Raw genomic sequence first — 23,819 nt, forward strand, 5'->3', positions numbered from 1 at the left:
CCAAGCAAGTATGCATATGGCAGGCCACTCAGATTTACACTGCATTCTTATGCTGTTACTCCAGTCTAATCCTGATTCCAACAACATTCGATTTATATACCGCCCTTCAGGACAACTTAATGCCCACTCAGAGTGGTTTACAAAGTATATGCCATTATTATCCTCACAACAAAACACCTTGTGAGGTGGGTGGGGCTGAGAGCTCAAGAGAGCCTGTGACTAGCCCAAGGTCACCCAGCTGGCTTCAAGTGGAGGAGTGGAGAATCAAACCCTGCTCTCCAGATTAGAGTTCCGCGCTCTTAACTACTACACCAAACTGGCTCCAGTGAGTTTAGTGACTGTAGTATTGCAGTGTTAAGTATGTCCACCAGCAGAAAGTTCCCACTATTCAGTGGGGTGGTGTGTGTGCACAACTTGGCAACTGACTCACAGGAGCCATCATGATGACCTGAATGAATATGGGGGAAGTCTCTCTGGAGCAATGAGGAGGACTGGGAAGAGTGGAAGCATCAAATCTAAAGGGTTTGTGTGGATTGCATTGGAGATGCCTAAGGATAGGAAGGCAGCTGTTTAACTTGGGAAGACATCTGACTTAGGGTACCAAATCATCAGACTTAAAGCTACGCTGCTGACTCTTAAAGGTTGTCTGATTAACATCCAGAAATTCACTTCGAAAAGCGTGGGTTCTCAGGACTTTGCTAGGTGAGGCCTTTCGAGACTCTGAAGAAAAAAAATCGCTAGTCTGCAAACTAGGCAACTTCACTCTATATTCACTTGTGATATTTCTGGAAGACGGCTTTCTCCAGCCACTACGGGGGAAGAGGGTCGCGAGAAGTTTTACCCCCTTTAAAGATGGTGGCGATCATTACAGCCGATTAGACAGCTGCCTTCCCGGCGGAGGCCTCTCAGTTGGCAACCTTTGCCCGGATCCAAAATGGCGCCACTTCCAAACCACTTCCCCTCTCGTCTCCGCCAAGCGGGTCCACATTTTCCCGGACCTCACTTCCGCTTGTGCAGCAGCCATTTTGTCTTTCCGTTGATCCTGCTGCCCGAGCTTCTTCCTCCCACCCGTCGCCGCGGACTGCGAAACTCCAGTTCCACCCCCGAGGGCCCGACTCCCTCCTGCTTCGGGTCTTTCCCTCACCCGCCCCCCGCCTTTCCTCTTCGTCTTCCTATTTGTGTCTCCCCCTCCCCCTCCTCCGGTCAGGTTCGCGGTCTAATACCTGTCACAGGAGGGCCCCTCCCCACTTCACCTGCCCCCAAGCAAAGCTCTCCCACCCGGGGACTCACCTGCGAGGGGCCGCAAATGCGCGGCGCCCCCGCCCCCCCGCTAGCAGCACCCCTCTTCCCGGACGGCCCAGCCGCCCCTGCCCGCCTGCCATGTCGAGCGAGGAGAGCTACCTGGCCATCCTGCGCTACCTGACCAACGAGCGCGAGCCCTACGCGCCGGGCACCGAAGGCAACGCCAAGCGCAAGATCCGCAAGGCCGCCGCCTGCTACGTCGTGCGCGGTGGCACCCTCTACTACCAGCGCCGGCAGCGGGACCAGCAGCGCTTCGCCGAGCTCGAGGTGGTGCTGCAGGCCGAGCGCCGCGCCCGACTCATCCGGGCGGCGCACCTGGAGGCCGACGGCACCCACCGCACCCGCCTGCAGACATGGCAACGCCTCTCCCGGCGCTACTGGTGGCGAGGTGAGGCGGAGGGAGGGGAGGGCGCGTGGCGGGGCTGCGCCTGCTTCGCGGGAAGGGGCGAGGGCGCCCGAGCCTAGTCCAGGCGGAAAGAGCTCTCCGGACAGGCGCTCGAAGCCCAGAGGAAAGGTTTGCTGGTCGCCTGGAATGAACTCCCCGCGAGAAGGGTTCCGCTCACAAAGTGGCCCTGAATGACCGCTTCCCGCTCCGGAATATCAGTTCTCTTTCCTTTTCTCATCAGAAGCCATGACCTCTCATATAATAGTTGGCATGTATATTGTTCGAATGATAGGTTTAAAACATTTCCCGTTATCTCAGTCAGTATTCCACCAGTCACGTTAGGGAAGCCGGTGTTATTCCTCAACCGGACAACCCAAACTCACCTGTTTACTCAGCAGCTGGTTCTGATCTCGACTAACGCAGAATTCATATATCTGTCAAGAGACGGAAAGCTGAATTCCACAGTAAATGTTTAATTACCATAAGAAATCCTTTGCTTGTCCTGTGACAAACTAAGATTTATCCCATTGGAAGTAGAGCCCCTAGTAAGTAATTGTGCCCAGGGGCAGAAGATAATTCCATGCATATTTAACAACAACAACAACAATAATAAAATAGCTTTATATACTGCCCTTCAGGACATCTTCATACCCACTCAGAGCAGTTTACAAAGTATGTTGTTTCCACAACAACCACCATGCAAAGTGGGTGGGGCTGACCCAAGGTCACCCAGCTGGCTTGAAGTGGAGGAGTGGGGAATCAAACCCGGTTCTCTAGATTAGAGTCCCTTCACTCCTAAACACTACACCAAACTGAAACTAAAAGGTTTATCGTGGCATAACCTTTCCTGCACTAGAACCTGCTTGATCAAAGGCATGAAGTGTATCTATCCAAATTTGTCTGAATTCCATTCAGATCTGTGGGGTGTACTTCTGCAGTCATGCATTTGGTCTTTAAACTCTTGGGAACATGTTCTATATCAATAAGGAGCTTCTTCAGTTTATGTATTTGAAGCAATGTAAAAGCCAAAAAAAAATCAGTGTGGTTAGCTTGTTGTGTAACTGAAACTGTTTTGAAAATAAAGGTGCAAAAGATTGCAGTAGGATGTGTTAATTTATATCTTTTGAAAAGATTCAAGTTACAAACATTCTCCAGGGGCCTCCAAACTGTGACTTGAAGACCACCGCTGGCCTGCAGACCCTGTTCATCCTGCACTCAGAGCCTGCTAGTACACAGGTCAGCTTTGTGCTTCCCATGGCTTGCCTGGAAATAAAAACAGGCATTCCTGAAGTGACATGGAGCTAGCACCATGCTGCCTCAGATACCTATCTATAAAGAGAATAGAGCTGTCCAAACAAGGCCACTCTGACTCTCAAAAGCTTACACTCTGAAAATCTTATGGTGTCACTGGACTCAAATCCTGCTGCTCTATTGCAGACCAACATGGCTATCCCCCTAAAACTGGTCATTTAAAAAAAATCTTAGTGTGACGGGGGCACGTGTGATAAAGAAATAGGGTAGATTACACCCTGGCCCACTCTATCAAATGGTTAAGGGGGCAGGTAAGGCATTTCCCTATTACCGGTACAGGATCTTTCTTGGGACTTTGTTTTTAGAAGTCTGTAATAACTTTTGAGAGGAAAGATCAGCAACTCTCAGTCAACAGCCTGAGAATGGCACTGGCAAAGCTTTCTTTATTTTATATGGAGTAACTCACTGTTGTCTAGAGACACAGGCACAGCTGATGATTTAGTAGAGGCTGTAAAAGCCAACACCAGTTAGGGCTGCTAAGCCTTCTCAAGGTTTGTCTTATTTTGGGTAGCAATACAAGCAATCTCTAACAAGCAGACAGGTTCTTCTTAAGAGTGTTTCCTGGAGGGGTCAGATAATGGGATTTAAAAATGGGTCTAGGAAAAGTCTTACCTGAGAGCTTGCTATGCTGCTGATTCAACAATGGCAGCACCCAAAAAAGGGAAGTTCTGTGTTGTACAGAAATTGTGTGACGTTTTCTTATTTGCACTGTGTTATGTTTGGTGCACAGTTGTCATGATCTGGCATGTGTACTAACAGGGAGGGATAAGCACAGTTTCCATGTATCTTGCAAGATTGGATGCCTTAAAACAGAACATGGAATTCTGATGCTAGTTAAGCTTTGTAGGAAGGTCTGTAGGAGAATGCTGGCACTAGTTTCTTGGTTTCATCAGATTCTGATGGAAAACTGGAATTCATAAATTGTGGCTGGGCTTGCAAGTCAATATTATTTTCTGTTAGCTAGCGCCAGAGTCCAATCCCACCACATTGTTACCTGGAACTATTTTATTATTGCTGAACTTATGAAAAATTTTACAAACTGTGTTAATAAATAGGAAAACTGCTCTTACAGTTGAAAGACTTAAACTTGCACTGTTCAACTTTACTTAAATTAATGAATGCATGAAATGATTGTTTTCAAGCTTTGATTAATTTTGTAACCTTTTGACCCATTCACTCTTTCAGTTAGAAAAAGATTATTAGCAAGTACATAATTTTTAGATTAAAGCCCCAAATACTGTAGAAAATGTACATTTTGAGGTGAAGAAATTTGGTGTGAATGCTGGAGAAGAGGGCTGTACCAAGGATGGAGCAAAGAACATAAAAGATGGTACAATGGAAAAAGGAGCTGTTCAGATATACTGCCCATATGTATTTTGCTGACACATTTCAGGGGGATCTGTATGACAGTATCAGGCAAATCTACCAGTGACAGTTTTATAGAGAGATGCATAGTGGCATCCAACCAGCCTTTCTACAGGTGAAAATAGGCAGCGGGGTCTCCTTTGACCATCCAAAAAGGCTATGCTGAGGATTATGGGACCTACAAGGACAAAAGTTGTGTGGGATGGGACTATAGCAAAAGAGAGAGTTCAGTGAGCTTCAGCAAAAAGGCTGCTAGATCCAACCCTATGTATTTGCTGTTTAGAAGACCAGGGTTAGGTTTTTAAAAAGTTACAAAAATATAGACAACTGACAAGTTTTTCCAAGAACAAGGAGCTCAGTGCACCTTAAAGAGACATTTTTGGTGGCAGGATTTTGTAGAGTCCACTTTTTCAAATAGGATTTTTTCAGATGAGGGGAGGGGCCATGTCATAGTGCAGAGTGCTTACTTAGCATGCAGAAGGCCCCCAGGTTTAGATGTTGGCATATCCAGGTAAATGTGTCTCTGGTAGCAGACCATGAGCAAGGCCATCCTTTACTGTGTAAATGAAGTAAAAAACTGATTTTTTATGCCTTTCCTTAGGTATTCTAAAGCAAGTTAAGGATTACATAAAAGAATGTAGTAAGTGCCAGGAAAAATTAGATCGTTCCAGATCCTTGTCAGATCCTTCTGAAATGCTGGAAGAGCTTGGATTAGAAACAGTATTGCCTGAAGACAGTAATGAAACAGATGAGGAATTAAATAACTCTGCGTCACTGCCTGCTGCGTCACCAAAACCTGTGAAAAAGAAGCCAATAGCCAAACATGAGCTTGTATTTGTAAGTTGCATTTCTTATACCTTGTTACAGGAAGTTCTACATTTTTATTATTGCTGTAAAAAATACTTTAAATTTGTTTATGATGTAAACAACACAAATAGTATTTGCTGTATTTTTATCCTTTTCAAAGTGGCTAACAAAATTTAAAACTCAGTGGATGGGAACCAGACTGCCAATAAATTTTCCTCTAATGTAAGAAGATGGAATGATTTCCACCAACTCTCTCTTCCTATTATAGACACCTAATTAGCTTCTCATTTTGCCCCTCAGGGTCCCTTGTTCCGCAGGAGCAGCACGGGATGGGGGATGGGTGTCTTGCATGACCAGAAAATTTAGTCTAGATCCAACCCATTACCAGTACTGACTGCAAAATATGGTTCAGGGAGGGAAATTTTTCTCTGATTATTCACTGTAACTATTTTGAAAGATTTGTTAAAGGTAACATTCTGGTTGTTGCATTTTTTTTAATGCTAGGTTGATAGTAAAGGTCTTGTGAAACAGTCTTCTTCAAAACATTCTCTGTCGGTCTTGAATCAGCTGAATCAACAGCGGCTTTCCAATCAATTCTGTGATGTTACTTTGCTCATTGAAGGAGAAGTATTCAAAGCACACAAGTCTGTTTTGGCAGCTAATAGTGAGTACTTCAGAGAACTCTTTATCGAAAAGGGAGCTGTTTCCAGTCATGAAGCTGTAGTGGATCTTTCAGGTAAATTGTTCTGACAAAACCATATAGAAAATCAATTTATTGAACTTGTGTGTTCAAAGATTGGTTGATCAAATATCAATGGTAGACAACGCCTTGCTGTATTTTTGAAAGGTCGTCAATAGAACTGAGGTTGTTGGCTGTTTGATTTCAGTTTTTGGTTACGCTTTCTGGTAACATTAACTAAGGTTAAAGTAGGCAGCCGCTTTATTTGGATAACCTCCGTCTACTAGCCTGCATCCTGCCACTCCAGTCAGCAAGATTTGAATCCTCCCTTCAGCCTATGAAGCATTCCTCCACCTTAATTTCCTCCAGCAGAAAAGCTGATTAAGTTCGAAGAAAGCTCCATAGGGAGGAGGAAGCCTTCAAACTTTGCTGAGCAGAATGCTAGGGTACAGGCTGCTATTTTTTTGTCCTTATAAATATAATTAAGTATATTAATATAGATCATGGAATTGTTGCAAGCTTGAACTGAATATGTGGAAATCTCCTGGACTCATAATAGAAGGAATATACTCTCTACCGAGCTCTGGAATGAGTGTTCCACACTCATGCTTGAAGTAGAGTTGCAATGATGAGAGCTTATTACCAATCATAAATTTGGTAGCTGCCATAATTACAGTTCTTACGTGGTTTGCTATGTTCAGCAAGTAATAGCTGCACAAATGAATCTGAAAACAGTGTAATCTAGTGTCGTTTTCAGATATTGTACAACCAAGTCTAGATAATTGTCTTATGATTAGTTCCCGCGTAAGCCTCTTAATGAGGCTACAAACACATGTAAGCCCCTCTTTTTGTTGTATAGGTTTCCAAAAGAAGGGAGAACTGTCCATTGCACTAGAGGGCAAAATAGGCAAGCACTGTTTGAAAAGGTTTTGAGTACTGTCTGCTTTCCATGATGTGCACACAGACTTATGGTTGTTGCTACCACCACCACAATGCACAGTCACTGGTATTTATCATCCAGCAGCTTCAAAGCTACCTTCTTTTGTCCTCAAATGTCTCATTTGTTGTGGCAGCCTCTCTTTTCTCCTGCGATCTTGAAGGATTTTTTTGTTTGTTTGAAGCAATACACTCTAAGGACTTCATACATAAGTTTGAAATTATTGGTTCAGTCAGTAATTTTCTAGTAAAAGCATTAATTCATTTAAAATCAAACCGGGGGATCATTTGCACAAACTCTGACATTTATTTCTTATTTGGCACAGGGTTTTGCAAGGCCAGTTTCCTGCCTTTACTGGAATTTGCTTATACCTCAGAGTTGACTTTTGATTTCTGTAACATGGCAGAAGTAGCTGTGCTGGCTCGACATCTCTTCATGACAGAAGTCCTAGAAATATGTGAAAATGTGCACAAGCAAATGGAAGACAAACAAATCACGGTGTATCAGAAAGGGGACGTTCAAGTAGTCGAGGTAGCTCAGAATCTTCTAGAGGAGACTGAAAATGGGGCAAACCCTGCAGATGAAAATGGGGCAAACCCTGCAAATGGGGATGAGCAGCCTTCAACCACAGAAGATGCAGTCACGACTATGAATGGAGCATGTTCAAGCACTGAAATGGAAGAGGTGGCTGTGTCGGAGGCTGCCCTGCAAACTGCACCAGAACCTCCCGTGGAGATCCCTCCAGAGCCTACAGTGCATTCTGCTGATAAAGAAGCAGTTGAAAGTAATGCAAAACCCCCAGCAGAGGAATGTACCCCAGATCAGAGCGTATCTGTGGAGCAGACCGAGCTTTCGGTAGAGCCGCCTGAGCCTTCACAGCAAGAAGTCATCACCACTCAGGCAGAAAGTGAAGCTGATAAAAATGTAAGCAGTGAACAGAACATAAGCAGTGAAGCGACTGCAGGTGCTGCTGGTGCTGCTGAAGATGTCCAGGAAGGCCTTAAGCGAAAACGTGGGAGGCCATGTAAAACACAGAGCATTTCACTGTCACAGTCAGAGACCACCGTTTCCAGTCTGGACGACACTTACAAAAGCAAGCTTCGCCAAAGGTCTGTTAGTGAAGGTGGCTATATCAAATTGCACAAGGGCATTGAGAAGAAACTGCAGAATAGAAAGCCAGCTGCCAAATCAGCCATTCAGCAGGTATGAGATATACTTTAAAATTGGTAGTATGTTTTCTTCAGGTTGGTCTTGCATGATGTTTTTGTCGTACAAATAGCTCTTTGCAACTTTCTTTACCTCATTGATTTTATTATTAGGTGTTCTGCCTACATTCATTTTAACTAGCAGCTAACACTTTTGTATATTCTAACTAGGTTGCTATGAAGCTAGTGCAAAGAGGCAAAAAGATGAAGCAGCCCAAGAGAGAGACTACAGAGCACAGTGAGGCAGAAGCACAGCACAAATGCAATGAGTGCGGAATGATTTTTCAGAGACGTTATGCCCTTATAATGCACACATTGAAACATGAAAGGACGAAAAATTATAAATGTCCGGTGAGTTGATCTTTAAATGTACCCTGAATAGATTCATATTCTGTAACCTTTCTAATCTGTGGGTTGAGGTCCTGCCAGTATTTCCACTGGAGTACAAAAGAGAGAGTCACGGTAGTGCAAGCTGATACCAAAAAACAAGTGCCGTGACCCACTAACTACTCCTATTTAAAGAGATATCACCATGAGTAATATATCTCAAAATTTATGTATATATACAAATGGAATGATATATTCAAGAGTTTATATCTGGTTACAATTTAAAGGCAAGCATCAATTGATTCATATCTAACTATACCAAAATTAAAGTGCATGCTGCAGTGTAAACGTATTTACAAAATCATTCCTGTGTTCATTAACAAAGTGCTAGTGCCTATTATATAACAACCTAAGTTGTATACAATGTAACCATGAAATACAATGTCACTCCAATAAAGTATTTTTACAAATTTAAAGAGACGGTGCAGAAAGTCCAATCAATGTGCAAAAAGCCTCATATAGAATCAAATAAGGTCCATTCTAGGTTATTTTGTGGAAACCATCTTCTGAAGGGATCCAAAGATGAATATACTTGGTTACATTGTATACAATGTAGGTTGTTATATAATAGGCACTAGCACTTTGTTAATGAACATAGGAATGATTTTGTAAATATGTTTACACTGCACCCTGTACTTTAACTTTGGTAGAGTTAAAGTTAGATATTAATCAATTGATGCTTGCCTTAAATTGTAACCAGATATAAACTCTTGAATATATCACTCCATTTGTATATATACAGAAATTTTGAGATATGTATATTACTCATGTTGATATCTCTTTAAATAGGAGTAGTTAGTAGGTTACGGCATTTGTTTTTTAGTATTTCCACTGGCGCAAGTGGGGGTGATAGCTCATTTTTTCCTCACTGCAGCCCTGTCCCACATGGCATTCTTTCATGATGGATCCCACTATCTCTTTCATAGCCTTTTTGGTGACCAAAAAGATCCTTCTTGTTTCAGCAGAAAAGCTGATAGTCTCCAACCTTATACAGTTACTCTTTTTAAGTATTTGTCTTTTCTGGTTGTGGATAACCTAGTATTACCACTTGAACTACTCTCTAGTTAGTTGCCTTGGCTTTCTTTTTAGAAAGCCTTTTAATTCTGCACTTATTCCAATAATCTAATTGATGTCTAATGTTTCAGTCTTCTCCCAGGTTAGCTTCTTAGAAAAAATAATTCCACTGTAATTATTGAAACTTTGTTTCAGGACTTCATTTTGATGATTTTATAGTTACATGGTCACCCAGTCTTGTGAGTATTAAATGGAAAATGTAGTTGTTTTCAAGGGCACTTACTGTAGATGCGTGTAAACTGATGCACACTAGTATGAGTTTGAATAGGCCTTTAAAATTGTAGATTTCACAGGTGTGTCTGAGAGTCACACCTTTGCATACATAGTTTGCAAATCTGGAAATAACTCCTGCATTTACAAAAATGTGGGATGCATGCTGCTCTGTGACTCTGCTGATACTACCGCTGAATTTTCTAGGAGAAATCAGTGCATATTTTGTTGTCCTAGCTATGCAAGAAAGAGTTCCAGTATGGCGCATCATTACGAGCTCACCTTGTTCGTCACACCCGAAAAAACGAAGTGACTGTTGCAGCTGCTAGTATTGAAGAGAGTGGCACAGCTGCAAAGGGCAGAACTAAACGGGAGTTTATATGTGATATATGTGGAAGAAGTTTACCTAAACTCTATTCATTGAGAATTCATATGCTGAAACATACAGGTGTAAAGCCACATGCATGTAAGGTAAACAAAAATGTTTCTTGATGTCCTCGCTTTCTTGATGCAATTCAAGCCATGACTTCAAAGTTCAGTTACTAATTGAAAGAACAGAACTTTAAATATTGTCGCATCTGAACTCTTAAAATTAAGGAAAAGGTGTTGTCAGTTGTAATTAAACTCTGACTTTGGGTAGCTTTAGCATTAAGGCAAGAGGAACTAGAGAATTTTTTTGATATTGAAAATAGTTAATGGGCTGGATCTAGCACTGTTAGCTGGTACAATGATTCTGTTTTCACAATCGTCTCCCCCTCCAGCTGTAACTTCTGAACGTAGGGAAGGTTGACCTCTGGAATTGTGAAACCCATATGGACAAACATTCATGGGGCGGTGTGTGTGTGTGTGTGTGTGTGTGTGTGTGTGCGTGCAGTGAATGGGAGTGAGTGCAAAACCTTCTTCCTACCACAAAGGTAGCTTTGCCAGTGGAAGAGGGAGAACTGGTGACTTCCCCCCCTTTCCCCTCCATTCAATCCATTCACATCCAAGGAGTCAACATTCCCAGGGTTGTAAGGAACTGCTGGGGAGAAGAATATGGCAAAAGTCTGCATTTAACAGCACCTTCTCTGACTGATCCCTGGATCCAGCCCAGTATAAGATTAATATTATCCATTATCCCAGATACTCCACATTTTGCTGACTTGAATTGTTTCTGCTGGTTAATGTGTGTGAGGTTTGAATATTTATTACTGTGGTTAAAAATGCAGGCCTCTAAAGCGAAAAGGAGGGGGGCTGGGTGGGTGAGTGAAGTGTGTTGTGATTGGACAATAGTTGTATCCTAGTGTGCAGAGTGAACTGCAGTTTTTAATCTGAGTACACAGGGAAGTTTATTCAGTTGAATTTAGTCTGTCAGAGAGCCTAGTTCAGAGTCTGTCAAATTTAAGGAGTCTGTGTGGAAAAGCCTGAGTGAATCTGTATGGGTGAAGGGAGTGTGTGAAGGGAGTGTTTATTCTGTTAGTAAAGAACCAAGGGGAGTAAGTCTTTGTGACTGATTTGGCCTAAGCAGCAACTGTGTGGAAAATCAGTCTTTGAGACTAAGGATCTATACCTAATTTGAAACTAGCAAGCTTACGAACCTATTTAGAAACCATTACATTTATCAAAACTCTTTATTATTTATTGTTCTGTTTCTGGTTAAGCAAAATGCTTGTTTCATCTAGAAAATAGGGTCCCTTTTCCCCATCACAGTTACCCCCCCCCCCCCACTGACTGTTCTGTTATACTATCATCTATAACTAAGCTTTCCTATTATGCAAGGCAAACTGAAGAGATCTAAGGTAAAAGCCTTTCGTGGCAGTGAAAACCATTTTGAAACACAAAGCAAGAAGGAGGCATGCAGCATAATATAGGCCATTTCAGAGCCTTTTAGCAAGGTACCATTAGAGGAGTTGCAATATACAGGTCACATAGGGCAGCAAAACTCTACATAATATATTTTTGTCTCTTTGGGAAGACATTGACACTCTTGCTGACAATTTTGTGTCTTACAGATTTGTGGTAAGTCATTCACTTACAAGCATGGTTTAAAGATGCACCTTGCACTTCATGAGGCACAGAAACAGTTTAAATGTGAATTGTGTGATAAGTCTTTTGTCACAAAACGAAGCCTTCAGGAGCATGTGAGCATTCACACAGGTAAATGAGTTATATTTCTCTGATCTGCCAAGTATACAGACAGCATTAGTTGTCAGGATGTATAAAGTGAATATATTTAACTACAAACTTTCAGATCAGGCTAGTGATTTCAAACTGATAAGGGAAAAATGGGTTTCACAAGCTTTAGACCAGGAAGCCAAGTAAGCTGGAGCTTCATTCTCTCGTGGCAAGTTACCTGAGACTGAGGGTGCTCCGTTGCTGGAATCTACAGCCTCCTCTGTGTTCTGTATTGGATTCTAGTCAGCCCTTTTAAGCTATGGAGGAGGAGTGGCTGCTGTTCTAGCACTGGTGACCTGGCAGCCTTTTAAAGCTGGCCATGAGGAGCCATCATCTGCTTTAACAAACATTGCTTGCCGTAGTCACAGTAGCCTACATTACCAGAGTGTAAGTCAGTTCCACCGTGGCCTCTCTGCTGATATTGCAGTGTTCCAGTTAAAAGATGAATGAGGAAAATACAGCAAGGGAATAAACTGGGAAAGTAGTTCAGGGAGCCTTGTCCTTCATTAAGATCAACTTGTTTGAGTGATGAATAGTTTAATGCATAGTGTTTGTGTGGGAAATGGGCAAAGGATTACTCAGGCATTCCAGGATTGTCTGTTCCTACAGAATGCATGTCTTACAATGCTGGCTTTATTGTCTGTGCACAAGACTGATACTAAAGCAGCATGCTAATGTTAATTCTCCTTAACAAAAATTGGTAGCAGAGCTGATATCTGAAATATGTATGTGGGCTGACTAGACTCTGAGCTTGATAATGTTTAAATTATAACAATTCACTGGTTTAAACCAGGGAACCCCCAACCTTTTTGAGTCTGTGGGCACTTTTGGAATGGTTGCTGCAACAAACGGAGCTAACCACAAAATGTCAGGGAGTGAGGTCATGTACAACTTTAATAGTAATTCTTCATCGTTTCAGGCAGAAGCTCTGCTTAACAGGATGCCTTTTAAAATGAACATATTTTTAAAAAACATTTTCCTGCATATAAACAGCTTACCTTCAGTTACACGGTGAAGATCCTTGAGCGGTGGTGGCAGCTGCTGTTGAAGAAATTTTTAAAAAATTGGCAATCAGTCAGATCTCCAGTAGCCAATCAGAAGCACTGCTGAGAAAAAGCCCCACCTGGCCCTGCCTACTTTCTAAAAAGGAGTTGGTGGATGCTATGGCTTCCATGGGCATCATGTTGGGGACCCCACTCCATAAGGGTTGCCTAGATCTTGGTAGAAATTTAGGCTTCTACATGTGCCTCTTTGTGTCTCCCTGATATGACCGTTGGCTCTCCTTTACCTATTTTCTGCATTTCCCTCTTTGGTTTAAGGTCACTTCTCCCTCTACTTCCTAATTTTTTTCATCATTTCCCCTTTTGTATCCTGTTCCCTCATGTACACCGGTCCTCCTACTTTTTTTGTTGGCCTTGTTCAATTCCTGTACTAATTCTGGCGTTTACTCAGCCCCTGCCCTTTATCTTAGCCTGAGCTGGGACCGTTAGCCATCTTCATCATGCTGCTTTTGTTCTCTTTTCCTGTAATTGCATCTTGCCTCTGTACCTCTTTTGTCTCCATATCCTTTATTTCTTTTATTGTCTTTATCTTCAGACAAAACCTGAATGTGTGTTTTCCCCACTTTCTGCTTCTCCTTCCTGCTGTTCTTAGATACCTTATTTGAGAGCTTTAGCCTCCAACCTGCCCTATGTGAGGCTTTTCCCTTTAGAGAAAGCATTTGATTCCTTAAAAAAAAAGCGAGGGGAACCAATAACAGTTTTTTAAAATAATATCAGCATTGAGAATGTCCATATGACAGCACTGCAGCCAAGCCAACGGCTAGCAGCAGGACTTGCCTGCAGGCAACAACGTTCTAAAACTTAGCATTGACCACCTAACTCTTGGTTCCAATTGCATGAGCTTATCATTAGCATTATTTGATATTTTTAATGCACATGTAGTTCTACTTCTACAGTATTCTTAATACAGTTACTTCTGTGTTTAACAATGTAATGTTCACTAATGGCATTACAACTCATATTTTTTCAGGAGAATCAAAATACTTTTGTTCACACTGTGGAAAATCTTTCCATAGAGCTTCGGGACTTAGTAAGCATATAAAGAAGCACCAGCCAAAACCCGAAATTCGTGGATATCAGTGTACTCAGTAAGTAGGAATATAATCTTGAGCCTATAGAAGTAAAGTTTACTTTGCTAATGTAATTGGATATTGAGAAAAACATCTGTTGCTTTCAGTGAAGACAGCCAAAACTGAATGTAATAACTGTTGTTGAAGTAGTTTCTGTAGCTGAAAGAAGGCCAGCTTTCATTGAGCTCTGAGGACATTGGTAGCTGATAGCAGTTTAATGATTTTATTACATGTTTTTTGCTGTAAACTAAACAAGTTCTTGTAAATTCTAATCTTGTTTTGCTTCATCCTTTTTCTGTTCTCTCACTTTTTTAATATGGGAAAATGTTTACCACATCAAAAATACTTTTGATACACGTCTGGTTGAATTACTTATGAATCACATAAAATTAACTGAGTTACAATAATCTAAACGACCCATTACTTCCCTCATCTGTGCACGAGCTAGGGTTCCAGAGTTAGCCAATTCCAAGTTTGCCCTGGCTCAAGCATAGAAACTGGAGATCATGTGCAAGAGGACGAATTAGGACTTGCTGCAGTGAGGAAATGGGAAAATCTGCTGTCTCTTTGTATGGAAAGTTTAGTGTAATTATTTTTGCAGGCATTTTAAAGGTGTCACCTCATGTTTTACAGCTTGTAGAATGTCACATGTGATCTGCCTAGATGAATGGTTGCTATTTTCAAAGGAGAAAATAAAGTTGAATGTTTGTCTCTTAGAGGTATGATAACAAAACATGTTCTAGGGCACCCAGTTGAAAGATTCAGCCTTTAAAATCAGCCCCTTGCCTCTCAAAATCCACTTGGCTGGAGGATTACCCAAACACCAATTTACTATAACATAGCAAACTGTGTCACTGTAATCTAATCTACTATTTATTTTTGCCTTTGGATTATTTTTACAATTACAGTCAAACATAAAAAAGAATAATGTTGTGGTGTGCAGACATATAGCTGTGCTTCATTCCTTTAACATACATACACACTCTGATCATATGCAATTTCAGATGTGAGAAAAGTTTCTATGAACCTCGGGATCTCCGGCAACATATGAATAAGCATCTTGGGGTGAAACCATTCCAGTGCCAATTTTGTGGGAAGTGCTACAGTTGGAAGAAAGATTGGTATTCTCATGTGAAATCCCATTCTGTTACAGATCCTTACAGGTAAGTAAAGACAACCTGTTAAGTTGTGAATAAGGTGAAAGTTCCATGGGCAAGATTGTATTTTGTAATTTTATTCACATAGAATGAGATATATGAACTGATGAAGCTGTGATCATTGTTCTACTTGTTCTGTCACAGTTACTACTGTCTACTCTGACTGGCAGCCAAGGTTTCAGGTAGAGGCTTTGCACATCACCTACTACTGATTGTTTTAACTGGAGATTGAACCTGGGACTTCCTGCATGCGAAAGAGATGCTCCACCATTGAGCCAGCTCCCCACCCCAGGAATGTCTTTGAATGCATTTTTAAAGGGCTTTCAGGGTCAAAGCTAAGGGGATTTTATTGGCAGTGGATACTCTGATAATTGTGTCACCTTGATCATCACATGAGAGTTGTATATCATACTACAGTTTTAGCCCAACCTTATTCCTAGGTGCATAAGGTGGCATATATAATTAGTCACTAAGCTGGGATTTGAACCCAGTTATCTCTTGCCCAGCACTGACCCACACTGGCCCTTCTAGACTGAGCTTCTCCTGTAGTTAAACAGTTCAAGAAATTCCTCAGTTCCACATTTCCTTGTATGGGAGGAACAAACCCTTAGAACTCAGTGGTTATCTAACAGGAGCGCAGAGAGAATCAATCATAATACTTTAATACATTATTTTTCATAACACCCTCATCAGTCCTGCTTTCTATCTTTAGATAGCAGCCTGGAAAACTCTGGTTTGAGCCAGCTCAGTGACTTTCTGAATTAATGATTTTAAAAGCACCTTGCCAATGTGGAACACTGTTATATATGTGGACCGTATCTCAAAAAGGACATTGCAGAGCTGGAAAAAGTACAAAAGAGGGCAACCAAGATGATTAGGGGGTTGGAACACCTTTCCTGTGAGGAAAGCCTAAAGAGTGGGACTTGGATGGACCAATCAGTCAGTACCTGCCATGGTGACTAAATGGAACTTCCACATTCAGAGGCAGTAAATCTCTGAATACCAGTGCCAGGAGGCAACGGTCAAGGGAAAGCCTCAGCATCTATGCCCTGTTGCAGGCCCCAGAATAACTGGTTGGCTACTATGTGAGACAGGATGCCGAACTAGATGGACCACTGATCTGATCTGGCACGTCTCTTCTTATGATCTTATGAACAATAATAAATACAGGAACAGGAAAAGGTGTGAATAGAGGTCCTTCTTCTAGCTGTACTTTAGATTGGAGCCACCTAAGATGTTTGGGTATAAAACTCCTTTATAAACCAGCTATAATACTTGGCATTTATGCAGTGTGTTTGGAGTGTACGGAGTGCTTACATAGAGTCTCAACAATTCATACAACAGCCTTGTAAGGTAGGGTTATAATAATCCCATGCTATATGTTGGAAATGGAGACAGTGAGAATATAGGTTTACAGGAGGTCCCCTAATCAGTTGTTGGTGTAAGGAATGAACCCCTTCTTGTTGCTTCGGTGTAAGACCAATGTTGTAAGGACCTTAGCTGACCAAAACTCCATTTTATGCGATGGGATAGGTCACAACAACGTCAAGGATATGACACACAAATGTTAGGCTGCATAGCAAACAAGAACCCCCTTGGAGTGGGGAAAGAGCCTGAAGAATGGGCTGGTGTGTGCTGGTGCTGCCATACTTGATGGCCCATTTCAGGGACATACCTCCTCCCTCCATCTGACACTTCTGGTTCACACAGCCTAGAGGACCTTTGCAGCCACCTGCTGCTTCTCAACCCTGCTCCAAGCTCTGCATGCAACACCAAAGTGCTGAGTGCAATACCTTTATGATCCTAGAAGAATAGTTCATTGGCAAGGATCTTATTTGAGGGAACATATGCACAAGCCCCTCCCTTTATGATTGGCCAAAGATGAGCCCATTTTCTGTGGAACCTCTGAGATCAGAACTAAGAAGAAAGTGGGGGAGGCTTTGAGCTTCAACTGAATACCTGGCTCACCTTGCGAGGAAAGCATAATGACCACAGAAGCCTTATAAGTTTTGAACTGACTAGAAACTGTCCTTTTCTAAGGTCTGTATTTCCCTTTCCAAATAATTCATTTGTCTCTGTGCTATTAGAATGAACTCTAAAACTGGTTCTTAGTTAAGAGACTCTGCAAAGCACAGGTTAGGTACTGGAAAGGATGAGGAACGGATGAGACGTAATAAATCCTGGTTTGTTGGTGAATGTAGAAAAGTAAAAACTCTTTTAGTGTCAACTACTTTAGATATAGATCTGAACCAGGGACAGTAACCTTGGAGGAACTAACAACCCAAAAATCACAGTACAAACACCTCCTCCAAAGGAAAAAGCAGGAGGCAATGGTCCTTGTATAGGAACAACTTAATCACATGACAAAGAACAATAACTCTACCCTATTCTGGAGACTTACAGTACAATCTTAAGAAGAGTTACTCCAGTCTAAGCCCATTGATTTTAATGGGCTTAGGTTGGAGTAACTCTCCTTAGGATTGCTCTGTTAATTACACATCACTCAGGCAGTGCTCACAAGATGACAGACACTATAATAGTGCCAGAAATATGGGGAAAACACTACAAGGAATTGTATAGAAATTTGGCAGTGGATAATTGCCAGATGGAAAATCTTAGCACCCTTCCAAAATGGCAGCCAGTGAATCCCACAGAAGTGAAGCATCTTATTGAATCTTTAAAGCTCAGTAAAGCACCTGGCATTGATTTGATTCCCCCCGAGCTAATAAAAAAAAAATTGATTGGTGGGTTCCTTTTCTGATGGAATTATTTACAATAATAGACAATACCGGCAGAATCCCAAGAGATTGTGAGGCTGCCATCATCATTCCTGTCCATAAAAAGGGCAATAAAGATGACCCTTCTAATTACAGACCTATCAGTCTATTAAGCTCTATACGTAAGCTATACGCAAAACATCTTCAATGGAACTTAGGGACTGGATTGAGGAAGGGGGTTGCCTAGCCGATGAACAAGCTGGGTTCAGAGAGGGGCACTCAACACTAAACCAATGTGTGATCTTAGACCACCTGATCACAAAATACTCCTCCAATTCAACAGTGTCATTATATGCAGCTTTCATTGACTTAAAATCAGCGTTTAATTCAATTTCTAGACCCACCCTATGGGAAAAATTAAAAAATCTGTCTATATCAATAATTGATCCAAGCCCTACATGTAAACAACACTATATGAGTCAGATACAGTCCCCAAGGTCGCCTTTCAGGCCCGATAGAAGTAAGGCAGGGAGTCAGACAGGGATGTGTACTGGCCCCCTTTCTTTTCAGTTTATATATTAATGATATGGTACCCTATTTAAACAATCCAGATTTCCATCTCCCAAAAGTTGGGAACAGACATATCCCTGTCCTCCTGTATGCAGTCATACTCTCCAGGACTCCCACAGGACTGAGGAGAGCTATGTGCTCACTTATGCAATATTGCCATGATAACACTATAGAGCTTAATTATGCAAAAACAAAGATAATGGTCTTTGCCCAGAGACCTAGAACTCATTCATGGAAACTGAACTCAGTCCGCATAGAGCAAGTATGATGCTTTAAGTATTTGGGTGTGGTCTTCCAGGTGACTTGGTTGAGCAATGCTCATATTGCCTATGTTGCCTTGAGTGCTCAAAGGTCTGCTGAAGCGATCCAAAATTTTTTTGGTGACGAAGGTAGATGCCTGACAGCTTCGCTTAGGCTATTCTCTGCAAAATCACTATGTCAGTTAACGTATGGAGTTTTGCTTAGTATAAATCCAACTGTACCTCAATGGAAATAACACAATCAAAATTCCTGATAGGTATCTTCCAGGTCCCTCCTTGCACCACAAATGCTGTGGTTTGACTGGATGCAGGCCTGATAACAGTGGAGGCCAGATTATGGATTGCAGCAATACTTCATTGGTTAATTCTCCCCCCCCCCCAAAAAAAAACGTATCACTTTAATGCTAACTGATCCTTGCACTCCATCCTGGGATAGATAGATAGCAAGCTAGCCTCTTATGGCTTATCGCAGCAATTACTGTTCAGTATGGGTTATGATCAAGCCAAAAAGGCTATTAAGCAGAGAATAAGAGGTTGAGAGGCAACACGCTTTAAAAAGAATCAAAATGTTATTATTTGACCTTGACCCCATGATTAGTCTAACCCCTATGCCTTATCTTTATAATCTGGCAAATCATGCACACAGGAGAACCTTCACATTAATGCAATGGGACGATTTGCCCTCTGTAAGGTAGATACAAAAGAATGCCACTAGAAGAATGCTTGTGTCCCTGTGGTGATGGGAAAATAGAATCACTAGAACATGTCATCTTTGACTATATACACACAGCTACGATAAGATTACATAAGGCCTATACTTTCTGCCCATCTGGGAAGACATAGAGCTTTTCTCCATTCAAAAATGCTCTTGGATAGATCCCAGGACATAACATATAAAGTTGCCAAATTTGGCTGGATGGCAATGAAGAACAGGAGATTGTTCATTTCTAACTAATTAAGGATAGTCTTGTATATGGTTTTATGCTATCTGGTTTTATGATATACTAAATTCTAAATTTTACAGTTTTTAATGTAATCTAAGGCAATATAATTCATCACTATATTGATGTACCTTTTAAATTGTATGCACTATTTTTATTCTTGTAATATCCTTCCTGGTCTAGGACCATAATAAATCTGATCTGATAGAGGAACTCTTTAAAATTGGTTCTTAGTTAAGAGACTGCAAAGCACAGGTTAGGTACTAGAAAGGATGAGGAATAGACATAAGGAACTTGCCAGTGTCTCCTTCCTAGTACAGAGAAGGTAATTTCTCTATCATACACATACACACTGAAAGCTGAGAACGTGAATTGTCAGGAGATATCCATTGGTGTTACAAAGAGTTAATACCCCACCACACACACATGGTGGCATTTCTACTGTTGATTAAAGGATCCAAATGTATTATGAATTGTGCACGATGCATCTTTTAATGCACATGTCCCCACAGTGGAACCAGTGCTCCTTAACAGGTGGCTGTGGTGAGTTTAGAAGCAGGAGCTAAAGCATATCGGCTTACACTCTTAGCCAGCAAGTTCCAACAACTCTCTGAACCTTTACTGTGTTAAAAGGCACCATCCTACATGTTTGGTGATCTGAAGATTATCCACCTTTGTGAAACAAAATTCTCAATATCTAAACATTTTTTAGCAGATTAGCCCATGTAATTATAGAGTTTGCTTGCCATGATGGAGCAAGAAAGAAAAGCATGAGCCATGTGAAAGAGCCTGTCAGGTGAGAAATAGCTAGTGTAACACATCTGAAAGACATGCCAGATTTTGGTCCTGAACACGCATCAGATTATCTAACCTGGGGAAAAATTAGGTCTCATTCCAGAACGTGCAATTTACTCACTCTTTTTAAGTATAAAAACAAAGCCTTATGAGCCTCTCTGGGAATTTTGTAAGCTTCTTAGCATCAGCTTGACATGTCTTCAGTTGTGGCCATCTTTGAAAGTGAAAACACAATCCTGAAATACCTTCACTGTAGGATCACTGAAGTGCCAGTAAAAAATGTCCTGTAAAACCTATTCTCATAAAAGTTGCACATAAGTTTTGGGTCTCTGTATTCAGCTTCAGTTTATCTTCAATTTTTTCAGGTGCAATGTGTGTGGCAAAGAATTCTATGAGAAAGCTTTGTACAGAAGGCATGTCAAAAAAGCTACTCATGGGAAGAAAGGGAGAGCAAAACAAAACTTGGAACGGATTTGTGAACATTGTGGGAGGAAATTCACTCAGCTTCGGGAGTACAGAAGACACATGAATAACCATGAGGGTAATAGTAATATGTTGGACGCTTAGAAAAATAAAGCATAAGCTATTCAGTTAGTTTAGAAACGAGACAGTACTGTTGGATCCAGAGAAGCACAAGTGCAAGGACATTTGCAGATGCAGATTTTTCTCACTCCACTTCCTCACCCCAACTATTCTCTGAGACATCTAGTAAACCTATGGTGGTCACAGAACCCACATGGACCACAAAAAAAAAAGTGGTCCAGAAGTCTGTAATGAGATGATTACATTTGGCTCCCCCTCATCTTACAGTAATATTTCTGTGTGCTATCATTAGTTGGAACAAGAGTTAACGATGGGCAATTTCCCCTACCTTGCCATTTTCACTGTTCCCCCTCCCCCAGCTTTGTTTTTTGTCCCTGCGGGTCCAACAAAAGTTGCATCAACTTTTGAGAGGTCTTGAGTTGCCTGTGGAGAGATGCACTTCATCATTTGCTTTCCACTGGTACTTTGTTGGATCCAAACCATTAAATTTGAGGAGAAAACCATTCTGTCAATATTGTTTTTACAGTATTGTAAACACTGAATGGGATGTAAACGTACACTCTTTGCAGAGCCAAAAAGAAACGAACATGCAACATCCGAATATCCGTTATTGTCTTATTTCAATACAAGTAGATTGTATCTTTGTAGCAGACTGTAGCATCTTTCAAGAACATTTCATGATTCCTCCCAGGAAGGTCTGTTTCTTATCTGTTTAATACTGTTAACAAACACGTTGTATATCAAAATATTGTATGCAAAAATAACTCAATGACTGAATGTGATTGAGAATGATATATCTTGGTCTGAAGACATGAACCAACGAGAGGGCCTATTGAGAGTGTGTCTTTGCTTAGCCTTCCAGTTTTTTAACTTTTATTTTTGTATTTTGTTGACTAGGAGTTAAGCCCTTTGAATGTCTAACTTGTGGAGTGGCCTGGGCTGATGCACGTTCCTTAAAGCGCCATGTGAGATCTCATACTGGAGAGCGGCCTTATGTTTGTCCAGTGTGCAACGAAGCCTATATAGATGCCCGTACCTTAAGGAAGCATATGACCAAATTCCACCGTGATTATGTACCTTGTAAAATTATGCTGGAAAAGGACACACTTCAGTTTCATAATCAGGGGACACAAGTAGAACATGCCATCAGTATTTTAACGTCTGATGCAGCAGAACAAGAAACAGAGATGTGCGGTGAAGAAATTGAGACAGTTGTAGTAACTGAAGAAACTCTTGAAGCTGTTGCAGCTACCGAAGAGTGTACAACAGTTTCTACTCTTTCTGACCAAAGTATCATGCAGGTAGTCAATTATGTATTGGCACAACAGCAAGGACAGAAAATGGCTGAGGTTACAGAAGCTATTCAGACTGTAGAAGTAGAGGTAGAACATGTTTCTGATCAGGACTGAACATACATGCTGTTTAATGCAGAAGATGACCTGGATGGAACTGCATGCAGTTATCAAATTATTAATAAGAATGGTTGGACTTGTATAGTAAAGCAGTAGTTCCAGAGCCATGTTCTGAATTTCTTGGCTGAGCAATACCAACTGGTGTAATTAAAATTGGAGACCTGCAGCATAAACCATGGGCTTGTACTAAGATTACAGCATCCACTAATTGTAATCACTTCATTAAAAAAGTAATCTAAAAATAAAATCTTCTATGTGATGGTGGTAGATATGCTGTATTCTTTTTTGACTGGAGTTTTTTAAAAATACAGCCATTTTGTTAATTGGAGTAATTCATTATACCAAAGAGTTGTGCCAAGTTATTTTAAAATTCAAAGATGATAGCCATTCTTACTCATAAGGCACACTGAAGACCAGGATGGGGCTGTGCTTTTAAAGCTAATTATAAATCATCTGTTGATTCAGGCGAATATTGTGGTCATAGGTGTGACTGTGTAAGGTAGGCAGTCTGACATGTTTATTTGTTCATATCTCTGCAAAGCTTTTTTTGTACTAAAGCCTAACATACACAGATGGTGTAAAGCTACAATTTTCTGTGGAAATTAAGTTGTAATCAAGTATGATCTTTGCAAAGTGTGCTAAGTGGGAGGCAGTCTCACAGGGAAACTACTATAAATGAATGTATAAATTCCTGCACTTCCCTTTTTGTTGTCTTTTGCATAATTTAAGTTCTTGAGATAAGTAGAACATGTTTGTACATTATTTATAGTAACCTTTGTGGAATTATGCTGTATTTAAAGAAATATAAATCAACAAGAACTAAAGAATAAGAGCAGTATTGTATATGTGAAAACATTTTTCAACAGTAAGAATTTGGGCTCACATGGTTGTCCGTTGTTATGTAATATGCAATCATGACAGACTTAGGGGTCCAAAACATAATTTATTTTTGGGAAAACAAGGGTATAAGATACAAAAATAAATACTAATATTCCAATTGACTGGTCCTTTATCAAAACAGAAGACTGCATCTATAAATATATATGAACTACTCCCCTAAAATTAGTTGAAGCCAACTACTACATATTTTAGTGATAAGAACTTATACCTTTTAAAAAAGGAATTCTCCATTGTTTTGAGTTGAGCTGTTTAGAACAAACTGACTGAACCAACACTTTGAAGCCTCTTATGGGACATACTTCAAAAGTGATATTGTGATAACCTGTTTTATTTCCTGCAGTTATACTTGTGTCCATTGCTAAAGTACTGGGCTCAGCTGAGTATGTTTAAACAGAAAAGGCAGAATTGTTGTCTAAATGATGTATAATACTGTAAACAGTAATGAAACATGCAAAAAACGTACTCTAAATATAGAATAGATAAAGTATAGGTACATTGTCTTGAAAGACAAAACACAGCATTTAAGCTAGGATTGGGGAACTGTACTAGTTTTATGGGTAGAATCCAGGCAAGGATC

The 23,819-nt window shown here is 40.9% G+C and overlaps 1 protein-coding gene across 2 annotated transcripts; it reads left to right on the top strand.

Moving 5' to 3' along the window:
- The first annotated feature begins 822 nt into the window (after window positions 1-822).
- Window positions 823-23,530, top strand: ZBTB11 (zinc finger and BTB domain containing 11). 2 transcript variants are annotated; one of them, XM_054974684.1, is made up of 11 exons: window positions 823-1,690; window positions 4,965-5,200; window positions 5,675-5,906; window positions 7,112-7,989; window positions 8,163-8,342; window positions 9,900-10,133; window positions 11,654-11,798; window positions 13,848-13,965; window positions 14,952-15,110; window positions 20,753-20,928; window positions 21,828-23,530. In XM_054974684.1, the coding sequence occupies exons 1-11, from the start codon at window positions 1,381-1,383 to the stop codon at window positions 22,337-22,339; spliced, it is 3,180 nt and encodes a 1,059-aa protein (XP_054830659.1). In that variant the 5' UTR covers window positions 823-1,380; the 3' UTR covers window positions 22,340-23,530. The 2 variants fall into 2 exon arrangements, with proteins under 2 accessions (XP_054830659.1, XP_054830660.1); XM_054974685.1 differs by having other exon boundaries at window positions 5,675-5,834.
- The last annotated feature ends 289 nt before the right edge of the window (window positions 23,531-23,819 follow it).

Source organism: Eublepharis macularius, chromosome 3, assembly GCF_028583425.1.
Source record: "Eublepharis macularius isolate TG4126 chromosome 3, MPM_Emac_v1.0, whole genome shotgun sequence".
Lineage (NCBI taxonomy): Eukaryota > Metazoa > Chordata > Lepidosauria > Squamata > Eublepharidae > Eublepharis > Eublepharis macularius.

Excerpts from the sequence above, each read along its gene's own strand:
- ZBTB11 (XM_054974684.1), top strand. The coding sequence starts at position 1,381 with ATGTCGAGCGAGGAGAGCTACCTGGCCATCCTGCGCTACCTGACCAAC. Across the intron at positions 7,990-8,162 it reads CCAAATCAGCCATTCAGCAG|GTTGCTATGAAGCTAGTGCA; the intron begins GTATGAGATATA and ends TATTCTAACTAG. Across the intron at positions 10,134-11,653 it reads TAAAGCCACATGCATGTAAG|ATTTGTGGTAAGTCATTCAC; the intron begins GTAAACAAAAAT and ends TGTGTCTTACAG.